General features: G+C 41.5%; 1 protein-coding gene and 1 pseudogene across 2 annotated transcripts in view; one reads left to right on the top strand and one right to left on the bottom strand.

Annotated features, from left to right (window-relative positions):
* The window catches only part of LOC146581185 (NACHT, LRR and PYD domains-containing protein 12-like), a 503,983-nt pseudogene that overhangs the window by 130,931 nt on the left and 353,885 nt on the right, over positions 1-19,167 (bottom strand). The window lies entirely within an intron of this gene.
* Positions 5,169-19,167, top strand: part of LOC146581195 (uncharacterized) — a 46,133-nt gene continuing 32,134 nt past the window's right edge. Inside the window, exons 1-5 of the mRNA XM_085250936.1 lie at positions 5,169-5,173; positions 6,271-6,436; positions 8,508-8,567; positions 12,787-13,595; positions 15,601-15,765. Coding sequence (XP_085107062.1) covers positions 5,169-5,173; positions 6,271-6,436; positions 8,508-8,567; positions 12,787-13,595; positions 15,601-15,765 — 1,205 coding nt within the window. The remainder of the gene's footprint in view (positions 5,174-6,270; positions 6,437-8,507; positions 8,568-12,786; positions 13,596-15,600; positions 15,766-19,167) is intronic.

Here is a 19,167-nt window from a genome sequence, read left to right as displayed (position 1 = left end):
CAAAGTAGCAATATCCAAAATTTCACAGTATCAAGGTTCAATTATTTGTAACCTGCAGTAACATTAAAGATTATCTACAAGGTTTTAAACATTCAGGAATTATAGTCACCATATAATTCACTTTCATTGTAAACATTAATTACATCGATCAAAATAAACTCACTGTACATATATATCTAATCACAAATAAATAAGTATATTACCCCTTTTAAGAAATGGAATAATATGCAAATGCTTATCAGAAATTGAACAAAGTGCAAATAATCAATTTCAATAACACGTAAACACAAGGACTCAGTCCACAAATAGGAGTATTAAAATAGACGTGCTTAATCCCGCTTGTACCATAGGCCTACTAGTACAAGTGGAAATACACTAAAAATTACCTCCAAGTGTTCAATACTGAGTATTGTAAAACAACCGATTGACATCAAAATTTAAACAGGAAGCAGGATAAAGTCTGCTTACAATTATCTCTCATAAAGTTATTTTTAGCTGCTTTAACCATTTACAACTTTTCACATGTTAATGACTTAGTTAATGCTCTAACTAGCATAACAACAGTGCGTTTCAGAGACATCGAACAACTGTACCCACACTCCGCACATCACGTGTCTGATTAGCCACATTTAGCTTACCGCCGTCGAGTGGATGCTCAGCATTTACATGGAGCCACAGCTCAGTAAACCCTCCGGTTTCGCTCTGCCCTTGACAACAACAAGTGCAAATACATAATTTGTGAAAAATATCAGTTTAGATGGTATTTCTTTTAACTCGTTAGAGGTTAATTTCTCCAGCTTACCGATAACAAAAGTTTTAGTCCGTCTGCTCTGTTCGGCTGTAGAAGCAAGAGACTGAAAACTTGGGAGCTGGTACTAAGGAGGGACAAGAGCTGCCTAGAGCTTCACCGATTGGCTGACATGTGAGGAGTGGAGTAAAACAATAGGCTCTCATCAGAGCTCATCAACCCTCTGAGAAACTTAACCCTTGTTTGACCAGAGCATATCATATATAATCTGCATCCCTTCTATGTTTAAATAATTATTTTGATCTCATTTCACTTTCATTAACCGGGACAGTAAGAACAGAACAATGAACATTAAATGTTTTAATTTTTCTTCTCTTTCTGTTTGAGATGATTTTAGGAACTGGGTTACATTAAGCTTTGTTAATAAAGGTAAGCGACTTTAGTTCATTGTTCCTACAAAAATGGCGAACTTCTGCCATTTTTATTTTTTCCCTTTAATGTTTATTTGTTGCACTGAATCTGTGGTCGCTGTTGAAGATGTTTTCTTGGAAGTTATTTCAGTGTTGATAGTTCAGCAGAGAGACTTGATCATTAGACTGGGACTAGGACACGGACAAACGTTCTCCTCTGGCTCTCAGTCTCTTCATACTTGTGAACTTGAAATTGTATAATGTGCCAAGATTAATTAACTTCTAAAAAGCTGAAAAGCCTTGCTTACTCCATACCTGTTGACGTTTGAGATTCAGAAGTCGAAAAGTTATTCAGTCACAGTCACAGACGACTAAAGTCGCTTGCCTTTATTAATAATGTTTAAGATAATGATCCTTTTCTTATTTCTTCTGTTTCCGTCTTTATAAGCGCCACCAAGGTTTGTCTCAGCTGGTGTAATGAACAAGAGGTGCAGTGACTGGCAAGAGTTAGTGGGAACTGAGAGTTGAGTTAAAGAACACACATTAAGAAGCAGATTATATTAGATTTATATTTTAAATAAGACAAAATTTGGATTTTACAGCAGTAAAATGATTGTATCTCTACAGTTTAAACATGTAATAAGCTTTCTCCCTGCACAGAGTGGATAGTGAAACAAATGGAATCATCATAAATACATTATTTCATATTTATTACTTCCCCCTCCTCATTGCTTTATTATTGTAGCTCTAGTAATGAATAATAATGTAAGGATTCTGGATCAGCACCGTGATGCCCATAGTGTATATACAGTATTCTGAAGGTCTAAAATGTCCCTGTGTTTTATGTATATGGATTTTTTAAAAACAATATTACTCATGATATAACATTGTCCAGACATGGCTGGTAAGGACATGAGGAGGAAACAGCAGGAGCTGTGTGAGGCTACTAAAGGCAGGGCTATAACATTTTTCTGTCATCATTTTATTATAGATTAAGTGCAAGAGTTGTTAGGTGTGGATAATTAGATTATAGTTTATTGCAATAGCAAGTTGTGCCTTGTTGTCAGACAGCAAGTGGAGAGTGATATATGAAATGATGGGATGGAAGGAAGAAGAGAAGCAAAGAGTGATTCACAGGCAGAGCCTAAATTATTTCTCACAGTTTTTTGTTGCCAATCTTTGCATTTTGCTATTATCTCATGACACTTGTTTAATCAGCTACCATCTCTCCTATGGACTTTTTAAATGTCTACAGTCTCAGATCAACACAGCCCTGCCCTCCAGCACTATCAGCAGCAGGAGCAGCAGAAACCCCTCAACAGCAACATTGTACCCATCAGGTAAAACATCAGCTACGTATGCTTTGCCTTGTCGCCACCTCACAACAGTGATATAGTATGATGCGATGATATTAGATTCTTGATGAATGTGTGTTGTTGTTATTCAGCCTGGTTCAATGTGCCCCTTTTTAACTTTGAGCACCCGCCCCTTTAAACCTCTCTGCACGGCCCTGTTCCTAATTTTGTTTGACTTTTGCCTGTTAGCTGCTCCAAGTTTCCTTCAGGTTTACTTGTTTAAAAGGTACTACAGTGTTTTCTTTGACGTGTCTGCAGCTATCGCTGACTGTGACTTATGGTTTGTTCTTCCCTCTAACAGACTTGAAGCTGCAATGGACGGACACGGTGAAGATGCCATTTTGCTCTTTGTCCTGCGTGTGTGTTCCTGGTTTCGTTTCCATCTCATCTACCACCAGACCGACGGACTGGCTGTGATACTTTACGGTGACAGAGAGAAGCTTGCTGCGATATTCGTGCAGAGGATGGTGACGGAGTTCTTCAGGAACTGGATTCACAGGCCTGAGTGACCAAGACCATCAGTGACCTGTGTTCGCACAGCCTCCACGCAGAGCTGGGAACCGGGGGCCTTCAGCATCCAGCAGTGCCTTCACAGATTAAACATTGTTGATGTTGTTTAAAGTTCGATAATGAATTCATTAAAATAATAAATTAAAGGTTACCTTTCTTTGTTATTATTCCACACATTGATTTTTAACCTGCACAGAGTCCTTCAACAGAGCTCTTAGATTTTCAAAAGCTGTATCCATCAGTGAGTGAGTGATGGGGAAGCCAGATTTGAATGACCAAAATAACCAAATTTGATAATAAAATAATATTGATATGTGATAAAACAAAACTAATATTATCTGCCAATAAGTTGGTTTAGTGTAGTTTTGCGGCCCTGTTGTAGCGCGGCCGTTTCTGTTTAATTCCAGCGTTGCAGAGAGAGGTGCTCGTTATCTCCACCAAAGCGCTCCGGTCCTGGGGTAAGCCGTTAGAACTGCTTTTATTAGCATTCACAGCTACAAGAGGCTAAGGTTACATTTATCCTTTGTTTTAGGGTTTGATTGCTGCCTTCACCTCTCCGTGGCAAATCGCCTAACCTTAATTGGAGAATCAAGACGCCTGCCTATAGTCGGTTTGAGGGCTCCTGCTCGGTGGAGCTGCTCTCTTGTCTTGTCTCGTCTTTTTGGTCTCATCTTTTATTTTTGTGGAATTGTTTTTATTAAGTGGGCTAACCTTTTTCTGGTGCGCCTGGTTTTATTATATTCTGGATTGTTGCTTGTACCCACGCCTCGGTGATCGGGCTGGAGCGATCCTCTGCCCGCGTGTCGTGCTGGGAACTTGAAACCGCCTCAGTTGCCGATCTCAGCCTGTGCGGAGCCAGACTGGCTTGTGATCAAGGCCTGAACTATTGCCACCAGCACGAGTTGTAGTTTGATTTGTGGGGTGTAAGCCTTCCAGTTTGGTGTGCATGTGTGATTTCTTTTATTAAAGCTATTAAAGATTGAAGTTTTAGTTTTTATGATATGTAGCGAGCCTGACGCTCAGAGTCCTTTTACTCTTTTAACGTATTGCTCTGGTTTATTTCAGTGAACAGAGGCAAGTCTGGCAAGTCTGTCAGTCTGGCCTGGGACGCTACATTTTGTTTTCTAATATTTCATCTATTTTCACTATAAACAAAATTATTGATATTGGAGCCAACCTGCGTCGGTGTGCATCCTTGAATCTGTGCGGCCTCTCTTATTCCTTTAATCGGTTTTTCTTAAATAGGAATTTCCTGGGGGTGAAATTCCCCTTGGTGGCGTTGTCATTTTATTACCATTTCTTTTATAACCCCGCCGACCACTTGGTCACCCTAATGTAGTGGCAGCAGGGCTCTGAGTATGTTGTTCACTCAATAGCAGGAAAATTGAGAGAGACACACACCAAAAATGGGATTTACGAAAAATGATAATTAAAAACACGGAAATGTAAAATAATTAATGTAAAATAATGTAAAATAATTAATAATGTTTATAAAATGATAACAAATTAACAAGTTGTTTTTTCCATATATTTTTATTGAAATTTTTTATAGTATAATACAAACAAATGTTGAACACCCTCACATTCACACATCCATACATCAGACCTGCCTACATCACATTCAAATGTAGAAATGAGCATAGTTCTCACAGTAATACAAAAATACAAGTTGTTGTCGATATTCATTTTTTATTCTACATGCATTTAATTGGATGAGAGCTTCTTTCCGTTGCTTCCTTATTTTCTTAAGTGTTTCATCTATCAGTTGGATTATAGGACTTGGACTTGCTATTTCCTGAGCCAAATTGGGCTAAGTTCACACTGCAGGTCTTGATGCTCAATTCCGATTTTTTGATCAAATCTGATTTTTGTCTGCTTGTTCACACTACAAATAAAATGCGACAGCAAACGCGCTCTAGTGTGAACCATCAATGCGGCCCGCATGCGCTCTGTGTAGACCCACAGAGAGAGAGAGCGAGAGCCCAGAGAGCCCAGAGAGCCAGGCGTGCCAGAGAGAGAGCCCAGAGAGCCCGGCGTGCCCGGCGTGCCAGAGAGAGAGCCCGGCGTGCCCGGCGTGCCAGAGAGAGAGCCCGGCGTGCCCGGCGTGCCAGAGAGAGAGCCCAGAGAGCCGGAGAGCGAGAGAGCATGAGGTAGATCTCATCACCCTTCTCCGCGTATGAGGAGGTGTATGCAAACTCCGCGTGTATGGAGGCAGGGCCCGGGAAGAGGCCTCTTCTCGGCAGTTCCTGCCGGGCCCTGCCTCCATACACGCGGAGTTTGCATACACGCGCAGAAGACTCCGCCCTGGCAGGTATAAAAACAGGCACACTTCACTCCTTACACCGGCTCAGACAAACCTCGGCGACGCTTATAGAGGTCGAAAAAGAAGAAATAAGAAACGGATTATTATTGTAAGCATTGTGGATAAAGGTAAGATTGACTTTTGATTTCAAATACAAAACCTTGAAGGTAGTGTTTGTACGTTAAACAAAACTTGTCCGTAATGATAGTGTTAACAGATTTGTCCAAATTTAAACTTAAAAAAACAAATCAGCAAGTTGCAGTAAAGACTGCATTTTAAAAAAGGTTCTTTGAAAAACCATTAAAGGTGCCCCAAAGAACCATCAAGAAATGGTTCTTTAGTAGAGAGGGGGGGACACCGTGCGCCTACACACCCATACTTGTGTATAAAAACTGCTGAAAGCAGATATTTGAGACCTCCTCAATTTCCCGTACATCTGCGCACTCTCTCCTTTTCCTGTATCCTCACAGAGTTTAATGTGACGGAAGCCACAATTTTTTTTCAACCGCATCGCTTAATCCCACTCTTTTACATGTTCACTTAAAAAAAATGCTGTCAATACCGACGATATTGATTTATAAATGATAAACTAATAATCTTGTCAACAAAGTTCTTTATTTGGAGCACATTTCTACGAGAAAGATAAGTTACTGAAAAGGTGCTTGCTCTGTGGCAATATCGTAGGCAACAATTCTGGTTTAGATTTATAATGCAGCCAGTTTCACTGCAGTGAACCCTTGAAACAGAAGGATCTCTAATAAAGGGACTTAACTTAAGGATTAAATGTACTGGTTTAACGTTGTTCCTAAGTTTGGTTGACTTTTGCCTGTTAGCTGCTCCAAGTTTCCTTCAGGTTTACTTGTTTAAAAGGTACTACAGTGTTTTCTTTGACGTGTCTGCAGCTATCGCTGACTGTGACTTATGGTTTGTTCTTCCCTCTAACAGACTTGAAGCTGCAATGGACGGACACGGTGAAGATGCCACTCCGCTCTTTGTCCTGCCTGTGGGTTCCTGGTTTCGTTTCCATCTCATCTACCACCAGACCGACGGACTGGCTGTGATACTTTACGGTGACAGAGAGAAGCTTGCTGCGATATTCGCGCAGAGGATGGTGACGGAGTTCTTCAGGAACTGGATTCACAGGCCTGCGGGACTTTCAACACAGTCCTCTGGTGACGCCTGATGGCCAAAAGTATGAAGAGCAGCTTGAATATGGGGCGCCGTTTGTAAAGTGAAACATGCTTCATTGTGACGAGTTCACAATTCTCTCTGATATTGGGCTGCCGTTGCTTTGCTTTTTGGGAGGTGAAAAAAATGTTACGTCTATTTGTTTAATAGATAAATTTGGTCAATAAACGTTGCTTATGCGCCATGGTGTGGTCTTTCTTTGCTTGTGACTTCTTGATGTTGGTAAATACAATACATGAAAAATACATATAATATACATATAATAATGTACAACACATTATGGAGTACGCTTCTGCTGTGAGGTCCTGCCTCCATGAACTCATGCAATTAATCACTGGACAGAAAGACCGCTGTGTGTATAAATAATATGATACTGGGCCAATTTTCTTATACATATGTTTGACCAGGAGGTAGAACTGAAAAGGGAGAATGCTTATGAACTTGTAAAGTAAAAACGTGATGCATTTAAGGTTATCCGTTTGGTTTTTGTTTGAGAAGAGAATTTGTTCCACTGTGTGATGGTCGAGTTTCTTTTCTTGGAGATAATTTCTCCTGCATTAGAGGAAATGTGGAACAAAGAGGCTGGAGAGCCCAGAAACTGCAATGCAAGTTGGTAGAGATGCAGGTGTACGGTCTTCCTGGTGTCACAGACGATCAGCTAAAACTATTAAACAAATTAAATTGCTGCCATTTTTGTACAATAATATTTTAAGATTATTTTACATATAAAATAGATATTTTTTATTATATTAAATTTAAAGCATCAAATTGAAGTCTTTCTAAAGTTATTTAATGATATTATTATTATGAAAAGTACATTTTTGTTATGTAATGTTCTCTATATTTTCAGAGAAAATAAAAACGCAAAAATGGTGTTACAGGGAGATTTATAACAATAACTAAATATGCAGTTTTTACAGTTTTCCCAAGCTGTAAAAATTACAAATGAATCAATAAATAAAAACTAACACCTGCTCCTTTTATGCTACTTTACACTGCCGTAGTACTCTCACACACACACACACACACACACACACACACACACACACACACACACACTGGGTTTTAAAGAAAACACATTAAGAACAGCTATATTAGAATTATATTTCAAATATGACAAAATGCTGATTTTACAGCAGCAAAAATATTGTATCTGTAAAATTTAAACATTTAACAAACTTTCTCCTTTGCACTGAATTGAAAGACAAACTGAATCATCATAAATACATTATTTTATATATAATGGAAATCTTTTAAAGTTGTTTAATGATATCTATCTATCTATCTATCTATCTATCTATCTATCTATCTATCTATCTATCTATCTATCTATCTATCTATCTATCTATCTATCTATCTATCTATCTATCTATCTATCTATCTATCTATCTATCTATCTATCTATCTATCTATCTGTCTGTCTGTCTGGCTGGCTGGCTGTCTGTCTGTCTGTCTGTCTGTCTAGCAAGATAGACAGACAGACAGACAGACAGACAGACAGGGAAGGACAAGGACTGGATCAGCACAATGATGTCATCTTGTGGCCATGGTATATACAGTATTCTGGAAAAGGTATAAAATGTCACTATATGTGCTTTATGTGTACAGATTTTCTTTTTAAATTATCACTCAAGTATAAAAACAATAATAAATAAAGTTGCAATGTTTTAGTTCAATAAAAATATTTATATCATTACTTTTTTATGGATTAGGTTCAAGAGTTATTAAGTGTGGATAATTAAATCATAGTTTAATGCAACAGCAGATTGTGCCTTGTTCTCAGATGGACAGAAAGTGGAGAATGATAGATGAGATGAGGAGATGAAGGAAGAAGAGTGAGTCACAGACAGAGCCGAGTTTATTTCCCACAGTTTTATTAATCTCTTGCCTCATGATTCCAAGTGCTGTCATTTTATAATTATTATCTCATAAAACTTGTTTAATCAGATACAGTGTCTCCTATGGACTTTTGAATGTCTACTTTCTCCGATCAGCACAGCCCTGCCCTGCAGCACTATCAGCAGCAGGAGCAGCAGCAACATTGTAACCATCAGGTAAAACATTTGCTACATTTGCTTCGCATTGTTCCGTTGACAGTGATGTAGTATGATATGATTTTATATTAGATTCTTGATTAATGTGGGTTGTTGTTATTCAGCCTGGTCCTGTGTGCTCCTTTTGAACTCTAAGCACCCTCCCCTTCGGACATCTCTGCACAGCCCTGATTACGTGTATATTGTACAGTCTAGCTGCTGCAGTTTAGTCCTCTGTCCTGTAACAGAGCTGCTCAGGGCCTCTGCAGGCTCATAATAGACAACCTGTTAGCCAAGCTGTTGTTCATAATAGATGTCAGCTTGGCTAACATCCTCCTCTCACCCACCATCTCTATGCAGTCGATGAGACTGTCCAGGACAGAGCTGGTCCTCTTTATCGGTGTGCTATCAATGGTCATGAGTACCATTCACACAGAGTTGGGGAATGGCTGCAATCACAGCATTGTAAGATGGTGACAGATATACCCTTAGGCCTCCTCCTCGATTCAGAGATGGTCTTTCCCTTTTCACGTAAATGGCCTCCTTGACTCTGCGCTCAAACCAGCGTTCCTCCCTGTCCAGGATGTTACATCCTCATCATTGAAAGAGTGTCCACTGGCCTGTAGGTGTGAATAGACTGCAGAGTCCTGGCCTGACCAGGTAGCTCTCCTGTGTTGTGCCATCCGCTTCGCCAGAGGTTGTTTGGTTTCCCCGATGTATAAATCATGGCAATCCTCCTGGCGCTTAACAGTGTACACTATATTACTCTGCTTGGGTTGGGGACCTGCCAATCTTTGACATAGTGTTTGGGGTTTAAAAGCCACAGAGACGCGTTGTTTAGAAAAATATGTCTCAGCTGTTCCGATACTCCTGACACGTACAGGATAAGGCAGCAGTTGTCCTTCTCTCCTGGATCACCTGGAGCTTTCTTTAGGTGCCTTCCCAGCTTTGACAAATATCCAGCTGGGATAACCACATTTACTCAAAGCATTAATATGACAATTTGTAAATTAATGATCATAAAACTGACCTCATAGCCCGCTGTTTGTCAGTGGTGCTAGTTTAAGTCATTATGCAAATGTACTGTTTACAGGGTCAAGGAAACCTGCAGTCAGCTGAGACTGAAGAAGTCACTTAGTAGAATTTCTTCGACTGAAAACGCCACGTCCAGATGAACAGAATAATTTTTAGGGATTTCCTTACCTGGATGACTGAGCATGAATCAAGACAATAAAAAGTGATGGTTTTTTTTGTTATGTTGTCCTAATTTTTTTTCTTAAAAACCTTTCAAGATACACATTTTGAAGTTGATAGAATAGAATAGAGCCTTTATTATCCAATTGAAGAGAAATTTCGGTGTTACCGAGCTCTTACAGCAAGGGAAAATAAAATATAAAAGGAAGACACAAGGTGGTCCTATAAACATAAGCAACTGAAGATGCTCCATTTGGATTTACACACCGGGAAAAACATTATATTCTATTTTTTTATGTATTTATTAATTTTGTGATGGCATCTCAAGGTCACCAGTTGTAATCATCCACTGGCTGAATCTGATGCTAACCCTGGATGAAGAGACGTTGATGAACACACACTCACAAAAACACAACTCAATGTCATGTTCAGAAACCAGTTTGAGATGATTTGAGTTTGTAGCATGTTGTGTTATCCTGCTGGAAGCTGTCATCAGGAGATGAATACACCGTAGGATGGAGATGGTCAGCAAGAATACTCGGGTGAGCTGTGGTGTTTAAATTGTGCTTATTTGGTACTAAGGTGTCCAAAGTGTGGCAAGAACTTATCCCCCAACGCGTTACACCAGCAGCCTGAACAAGGCAGGATGGATTCATGCTTTCAAGCTGTTTACTGCAGACTCTACCATCTGAACGTTGCAGCAGAAACTGAGACTCATTCAAACAGGCAGTATTTGTGCATTTTTCTCCCATTTTGGTCAGCCTGGGTGAACTGTAGCCTCAGTTTTTTTGGGCTGACAGGAGTGGCGCCTGGTGTGTTCTTATGCTGCTGCCTCCAGGTTTGATGTACTGTGATTTAAGAGATGCTCTTGTGCAAACCTAGGCTGTAATGGCTGATTAGTTTAGTTGCTGTTGCCTTCTTATTAGCTTGAATCAGCATTTGTGTAGCAACAAAGCATTTTCACGCAGAGAACCACGGCTTGTTGAATATGTTCTCTTTTTGCTATTTCCCCTCTCTTTCAGTCTATCCTGTATGAACAGCTGCTGAAAAACAAAACCTGCCACCTGGAACCAACGACGACGCCCTAAACTCACTTAAATCACCTTTTTTTAACCACTAACCACTTTTTACATTCAAGGTATGCAGAAGAGCATCTCTGAATGCACAGCACGTTAAACCTTCACGCTGATGTGCCATGTTAATGAGCTCAGATCGTCTCAAAGTGGTTTCTTCAACATGACAGTGAGTTTGTACCCCAATGGCCTCCACAGTCACCAGAGTCAGTCTCAATCCAGTAGAGCACCTTTGGGATGTGGTGATACAGGAGATTCATATTGTGGGTGCACAGCTAACAAATCTGCAGCAACTGTGTGATGCTGTCATGTCAATGTGGAGCAAAGTGTCTCATTAATGTTTTCAACAGCTTGTTGAATCTGTGCCATGGAGAATTAAAACAGTTCTAAAGCCAAAAAAAGATCCAACTCAGCACTGATGTAGCCGGGTGGGCTACTCGCGCCTCCCCCCCCCCCCCCCTCTCTCTCTCTCTTTCTCTCTCTCTCTCTCGCTTGCTTTACCGCCCTCGCTCTCTCCTGCGCTCGCTCTCTTGGCTGCGCAACTCGGTTAATTGGGAACCCACATGCATATTGATTGCAGGGTGGCGTCAGTCCGTATAAAGTTAAGCCGGTGTTCTCCTGGATTATTCCTCCCATGCGTTTGGCGCAAAGCTGCAGTAAATGCTGGCGGACCGCGACGGATTGATCAGCAAGCGAGTAGACCCTATGACAGCTATAGGTAGGCTCTCGCTTAACCTCCGAGTACCGAAATTTGTATTAATGTAGTTTTGCGGCCCTGTTGTAGCGCGGCCGTTTCTGTTTGAGGGTGTAAGCCTTCCAGTTTGGTGTGCGTGTGTGATTTCTTTTATTAAAGATGGAAGGTTTAGTTTTTATGATATGTAGCGAGCCTGACGCTCAGAGTCCTTTTACTCTTTTAACGTATTGCTCTGGTTTATTTCAGTGAACAGAGGACGTGCCAGTGTCCCTGGGACCTCAGGTGGTGGGTCGTTTTCACACTTTCCTTTGTACAGCACTGGGTGGGCTGTAGTGATTTTCTTGTGTGATTTTTCTTTTGGGTCCACGGCTGCTGGTAAGTCCAAGTTCCATGATTGTTTTTAACTTCCGGACACTGTCAACAACGACGCTACATTTTGTTTTCTAATATTTCATCTATTTTCACTATAAACAAAATTATTGATATTGGAGCCAACCTGCGTCGGTGTGCGTCCTTGAATCTGTGCGGCCTCTCTTATTCATTTAATCGATTTTTCTTAAAAAGGAATTTCCTGGGGGTGAAATTCCCCTTGGTGGTGTTGTCATTTTATTACCATTTCTTTTATAACCCCGGCGACCACTTGGTCACACTAATGTAGTGGCAGCAGGGCTCTGAGTATGTTGTTCACTCAATAGCAGGAAAATTGAGAGAGAGAGAGAGAGAGAGAGAGAGAGAGAGAGAGAGAGAGAGAGAGAGAGAGAGAGAGAGAGAGAGAGAGAGAGACCAAAAATGGGATTTACGAAAAATGATAATTAAAAACACGGAAATGTAAAATGATTAATCATACATGTTTATAAAATGATAACAAAGTAACAAGTTGTTGCCGATAATTATTTTTTTTATTCTACATGCATTTAATTGAGAGCCTCTTTCCGTTGCTTCCTTATTTTCTTAAGTGATTTAGGATAAGTTGAACAACGATGAAGTGTTTCATCTATCAGTTGGATTATAGGACCTGAGCCAAATTGGAGTCGAGAAGAGGAAGGGCCCTGCCTCCATGCGACAGCGGAGAACGTGAACTTGCGCGCCTGAAGCCTGCCTCCATGGGCAGGGCCTCCACTCCGCCCTGGCAGGTATAAAACGCACAGGCACACACAGAAACACTTCACTTCTTACACCGGCTCAGGCAAACGCTTATAAGGTAAGATTTACAGACTTTTGATTTCAAAATACAAACACTTGAAGGTAGTGTGAGTGCGCCGCGCCGCGCTCTGAACAGTGCGGAACAGTGCCCCGCGGAACAGTGCGCCGCGGCGCCGCGGCGCGGAACAGTGCCCCTCGGAGGCGCGGTGCCCCCTCGGAGGCGCGGTTTCCCGCGGAGGCGCGGTGCCCCCGCGGAGGCGCGGTGCCCCGCGGAGCCCCCTCGGAGGCGCGGTGCCCCCTCGGAGGCACGGTGCCCCGCGGAGCCCCCTCGGAGGCGCGGTGCCCCCTCGGAGGCACGGTGCCCCGCGGAGCTCCCTCGGAGGCGCGGTGCCCCCTCGGAGGCGCGGTACCCCCTCGGAGGCAAAGTGCCCCTCGGAGGCGCGGACGCGCAGTGCCCCGCGGAGGCGCGGACGCGCCGTGCCCCTCTGAGGCACAGTGCCCCGCGGAGGCACAGTGCGCCTCGGAGGCGCGGTGCCCCCTCGGAGGCGCAGTACCCCCTCGGAGGCAAAGTGCCCCGCGGAGGCGCGGACGCGCCGTGCCCCTCGGAGGCGCGGACGCGCAGTGTCCCTCGGAGGCGCGGAGGCGCAGTGCCCCTCTGAGGCACAGTGCCCCGCGGAGGCGCGGTGCCCCCTCGGAGGCGCGTTGCCCCCTCGGAGGCAAAGTGCCCCGCGCAGGCGCGGACGCGCCGTGCCCCTCGGAGGCGCGGACGCGCAGTGTCCCTCGGAGGCGCAGTGCCCCTTGGAGGCACAGTGCCCCTCGGAGGCACAGTGCGCCGCGGCGCCGCGGAGGCACAGTGCGCCGCGGAGCCTCGGAGGCGCGGTGCCCCCTCGGAGGCGCGGTGCCCCCTCGGAGGCGCGGTGAGGCGCGGTGCCTCGCGGAGGCGCGGTGAGGCGCGGTGCCTCGCGGAGGCGCGGTGAGGCGCGGTGCCCCGCAGAGGCGCGGAGGCACAGTGCGCCGCGGAGGCACAGTGCGACACTAAATTGAGTACAATTAACACTGAAAAGTTAACACTGGCCATAGAGTAAATTTAACTCTAATTCTGAGTGGTCCGGGACATCATAATGTCTAACTCGCGTGATGATTGTGATAGAGAAGCAGCCTATTTTGTTTTTTTTTTTTAAATCAATATCTGAACGTATGAACAATAGACTGTCAAATCAATGAAAATACAAGTTAAAAACATTTCAACAAAATTTATTGTTAACACTGAAACACACAGTAGGCCTACATTAGATATAGGGCTGCATTTTAAAATGAATTAGAGAAAATAAAATGGCTAAATTGTGCATCTTAAAACAAAGTGCTTAATTTCAGGAAAAAAATAGCAGCAGCTTGAGTTTCCCTTTTTCTTTACCTTTTACATCTCGTCTCAATACATTTTGAACAGATAACATCAAAACATCTTAACAATTTTGCAGTTTCTTTCTTTCCCCCTTGTATTCCACTTCCCCACTTTCTGTTGTTCAGTGAGAGAACTGAGCTTTAGTTTGCCCTTCCAGGATTTTAAATCTGGGCTGGAATGGTGTCAGGGCCATTCTCACACACATGTGTAGGTGCTCGTTGGTGAGCCTGGAACGATATTTAGTTTTTATTATGTTCATTGTGGAGAAAGCTGCCTCACAGCTGTATGTGGAGCCAAACATGGTCAAGATGTACAGGGCTACTTTTCTCAAATTTGGGAAAGCTGTCTCAGACCGTTTGGAGCCAGAAAGTGGCAGGTTCAGTTCTTCCAAACTGCTTTCAGGGCCACATCTGCTTAGAGCCCAACCAGTTGCATTTGAAGAGGCCCAGCATTTGCCCTCTTGAAGTGCTGTGTGACTTCCTTTGAGAATCCTCTGACATCAGTGATGAGAAATGGGTTCTTTATGAACTGCTGTCCAAAGCTGAAGCTATCAAAACGTTTGCTGAAGTTTTCAATCAGCTTGTCAACAAAGTCAACAAAAGAGGACACATCTCTTTGTCCCTGAACCTGTTCCTGAACCTGCGCTTTGTGCGCCAAGCTTCATTTACATTAGTCCTTCATCAGTCCTTCGTGCTCATGTCTAGATTAAATGTCAATCTTAGGAATTCATGAGTTTGGTAGATCTCATTCATGAATTTGAAGTTTACTTCTTTTACTTTGGGAGAAAGGGGAAGAGAAATTTCTTTTCTTCAGAGAACCTTAATCTCCTCATTCTCAAAAAGTTTCAGAATTAGGAAAAAAAACGTTCTGATCAGGGGCGGATAGTAAAACTTTGTACCATCTCTGGGAGCTGCCAGGATCTAGAAAAAGCTTCTCCACTGAGACAAACCCGGTGTGTCTGATTACAGCAGTGGAAAATAGAGCAAAAGGGGCAGGTGCTAATTTCTATTTATTAGTATTTTATTTATTTATATTTTAAACATTCAGGGACAGGTGTCTGCGAGGCAATGACATCCGATGAGTTCAAAGCAACTTGTTTCATTTAAAAAAAAAACTTTTTCTGTGTAGGTGCGTTTAGTTGATGCTCACATGTCAGTCCCTGGCTAACCAGCCAATTTGTCTGAGTGAAAAATATGTAAGAACCAGTGAGAGGCAAGCCAACAAGACAAGAATATGAAAATGAGTACTCAGAGAGAGGGTAGTCTGTGGTTCTGTATTCATTCTTCTTTTACATTCTGGTTTAGATTTATAATGCAGCCAGTTTCACTGCAGTGAACCCTTGAAACAGAAGGATCTCTAATAAAGGGACTTAACTTAAGGATTAAAATGTACTGGTTTAACGTTGTTTCTAAGTTTGTTTGACTTTTGCCTGTTAGCTGCTCCAAGTTTCCTTCAGGTTTACTTGTTTAAAAGGTACTACAGTGTTTTCTTTAACGTGTCTGCAGCTATCGCTGACTGTGACTTATGGTTTGTTCTTCCCTCTAACAGACTTGAAGCTGCAATGGACGGACACGATGAAGATGCCATTTTGCTCTATGTCCTGTGTGTGTGTTCCTGGTTTCGTTTCCATCTCATCTACCACCAGACTGACGGACTGGCTGTGATACTTTACGGTGACAGAGAGAAGCTGCTGCGATATTCCTGCAGAGGATGGTGACGGAGTTCTTCAGGAACTGGATTCACAGGCCTGCGTGACCAAGTCCATCAGTGACCTGTGTTTGCAGAGCCTCTGTGGGACTTTCAACACAGTCCTCTGGTGACGCCTGATGGCCAAAAGTATGAAGAGCAGCTTGAATCTACAAAATGAACTGCTTCATTATGACGAGTTCACAATTCTGTCTGATATTGGGCTGCCGTTGCTTTGCTTTTTGGGAGGTGAAAAAAATGTTACGTCTATTTGTTTAATAGATAAATTTGGTCAATAAACGTTGCTTATGCGCCATGGTGTGGTCTTTCTTTGCTTGTGACTTCTTGATGTTGGTAAATACAATACATGAAAAATACATATAATATACATATAATAATGTACAACACATTATGGAGTACGCTTCTGCTGTGAGGTGCTGCCTCCATGAACTCATGCAATTAATCACTGGACAGAAAGACCGCTGTGTGTATAAATAATATGATACTGGGCCAATTTTCTTATACATATGTTTGACCAGGAGGTAGAACTGAAAAGGGAGAATGCTTATGAACTTGTAAAGTAAAAACGTGATGCATTTAAGGTTATCCGTTTGGTTTTTGTTTGAGAAGAGAATTTGTTCCACTGTGTGATGGTCGAGTTTCTTTTCTTGGAGATAATTTCTCCTGCATTAGAGGAAATGTGGAACAAAGAGGCTGGAGAGCCCAGAAACTGCAATGCAAGTTGGTAGAGATGCAGGTGTACGGTCTTCCTGGTGTCACAGACGATCAGCTAAAACTATTAAACAAATTAAATTGCTGCCATTTTTGTACAATAATATTTTAAGATTATTTTACATATAAAATAGATATTTTTTATTATATTAAATTTAAAGCATCAAATTGAAGTCTTTCTAAAGTTATTTAATGATATTAATATTATGAAAGTACATTTTTGTTATGTTATGTTTTCTATATTTTCAGATAACATAAACACAGAAAAATGGTGTTACAGGGAGATTTATAACAATAACTAAATATGCAGTTTTTACAGTTTTCCCAAGCTGTAAAAATTACAAATGAAACAATAAATAAAAATTAGCACCTGCTCCTTTTGTGCTACTTTACACACTCACACACATACACAGACACTGGGTTTTAAAGAAAATACATTAAGAACAGCTATATTAGAATTATATTTCAAATGTGACAAACTTATATATATATATATATATATATATATATATATATATATATATATATATATATATATATATATATATACACATACAGTGGCTTGCAAAAGTATTCGGCCCCCTTGAACCTTTCCACATTTGTCACAAACATGAATTTTATTGGAATTCCATGTGAAAGACCAACACAAACATTTTTTACAAATAAATAACTGAAAAGTGGGGTGATATATTTATTATTTATATACATTTATTTCACTAAAAACATGTAAAATATTGACCTTTATCTTACCTCATAATGGAGATGTCTCTCATGTAGTGCAGCTTGCAGAAAGGGGTCCCATCCCCTCTCCCCAAATGAAATTTCACACAGATTTTTTTTAAAGGGCCAGTGTGAAGTGGCAAACCTTCCTGGCTTTATGAGAATATGAGAAATATGAGAATGAATATGAGCTACAAGCATACTCTGATGGGCAAAGTTAAGTGGCAAACCATCATACCTACTAAAAATTTGTCCTGGAAATTACTCTGTGACAGCAGAAAAGTGCATAAATTACTTACGGAAGGACGTTTTACCAAAGTAGGATGGTTTGTCAGAACACCGGTATTTGCCAGAAACTGGGTCCATGGCCCGGGGGTTGGGGACTGCTGCATTAGACAACTATAGAGCACCTTAGAAGCTAACCTGTTTCTTAATGGGTGTTTGGGCTGTTTGCATTTGGATCAGTGGATCAGTGATCGTGTGCTCAGGAGACACCCAACATCCCCTGCTTCAAAATAATCTCTGCCAACTTTAACAAGACATTAGTTTAAGTGTCACAGAATCGATAAATATATAGTAGTCAGAATAATCAGTCATGTTTTTTTCTGAACTGATGAAAGACAAAAAGCACATTCACTTTACACACAGCTACAAGGTTAAGTTGTGTGGATGTTGGTTATTTAAGGTGTCACGTGACCAGTGGAAGGTAGTTGACTTCTCAGTGGCTCAGAAAAAGGCCTGTTAAGCTTGTGATTTATTAAATATATCCCACCCCCATCTAAGAACAAATCTGAAGAGCAGTTTCAGCAACAGGTTCCCACAACCTCGCTGTCTGAGGGAACGTTACAGGAGGGCATTCCTTCCCGCTGCTATCAGACTCTTTAATTCATCCACTTGGGTCAGGTCCACACATGTGGAACAGAATTAATCACGCCTCACTGCACCCTGTCACTTTTTTACACCATGACATATATTTGTCCACATACTTGTCCTTTTATACTTATATGTTTATTTGTAGCTTTAACAAGATAGGTACAAAATAGGTACATTTTTATCTATTTATCTTAATATTTATCATCAATATCTTTGTTGCTACAGTCATTTTGTATGAGTGCTTGATGTTGGTTGTATATTTGCGCGCGTCTGGTTGTCAGTAGCAATTTTTCATTTTTGATGTACGTAACCAAGATTGTTAACATTTGTAATTGTATTTATAGGTTCAACATTCCCAAAGGCTTAATGACCCGCAGTTAAAGCCATGGGCAGTAGTGAGAAAAAGACAGGTTGTCTTGGGAGCACACTGTAACTGCACAGCTGGCCTTGGTGAGAGCTGCTCACATGTGTCAGCTGTGTTGCTCAGCACATGGCAGCATACCGGTGGAAAAAAAGAAGAGATAGCTGTTACATCTAAGAAGTGCAAGTGGGCCATACTAAGTGAGGAGTTTTCAAAGAAAGTTGAGTATCAGCAAAGCAAGGACATCATTTTTAACAACTCTAAACAAAATAACAAAGAGAAATCTGCAAAAGATCATCCTGGCCTCCCAGCTTTCCCACCTCTGACTGCTGCAAGACCAACTGTATCATAACCTCTGCCAATGCCGCACACAAGTGGGGAAGATCATCGAACCTAAATTAAAATTGCTATGCTAATGCTATTTTTGTTATTAATATAATTCAGTGTTTTATATTGCACCTTACTACTGAAGCAAGTGGCTAGTTTGTAGAGTTCAGTGACAAAGGCAATAAAACTGTTTTTCTGATTTTGATTCTGATCTGTCAATCAGGAATATGAAATGTGGTTAGTGGAAATCATTTGAGATGGATGTGAAGATCAAAAAATAGCGAGCATCTGCCATTCTCTTATTTTGATATTTGTAGGACAAGTAAAGCTTTCCCTTCGAAAGTCAAGTCACAATAAGCAAACAAAAAGTGAGAGTTAATAATGTGTATTTGTTGTTTGAGATCATCAGTCACATC

This window comes from Mchenga conophoros, linkage group LG3, assembly GCF_057382185.1.
Source record: "Mchenga conophoros isolate Kocher_MC1m ecotype Shallow Benthic linkage group LG3, M_conophoros_male_GT1.1, whole genome shotgun sequence".
Lineage (NCBI taxonomy): Eukaryota > Metazoa > Chordata > Actinopteri > Cichliformes > Cichlidae > Mchenga > Mchenga conophoros.
The sequence above is the reverse complement of the archived record's forward strand: the minus strand, read 5'-3'. Positions and strand labels throughout refer to the sequence as shown.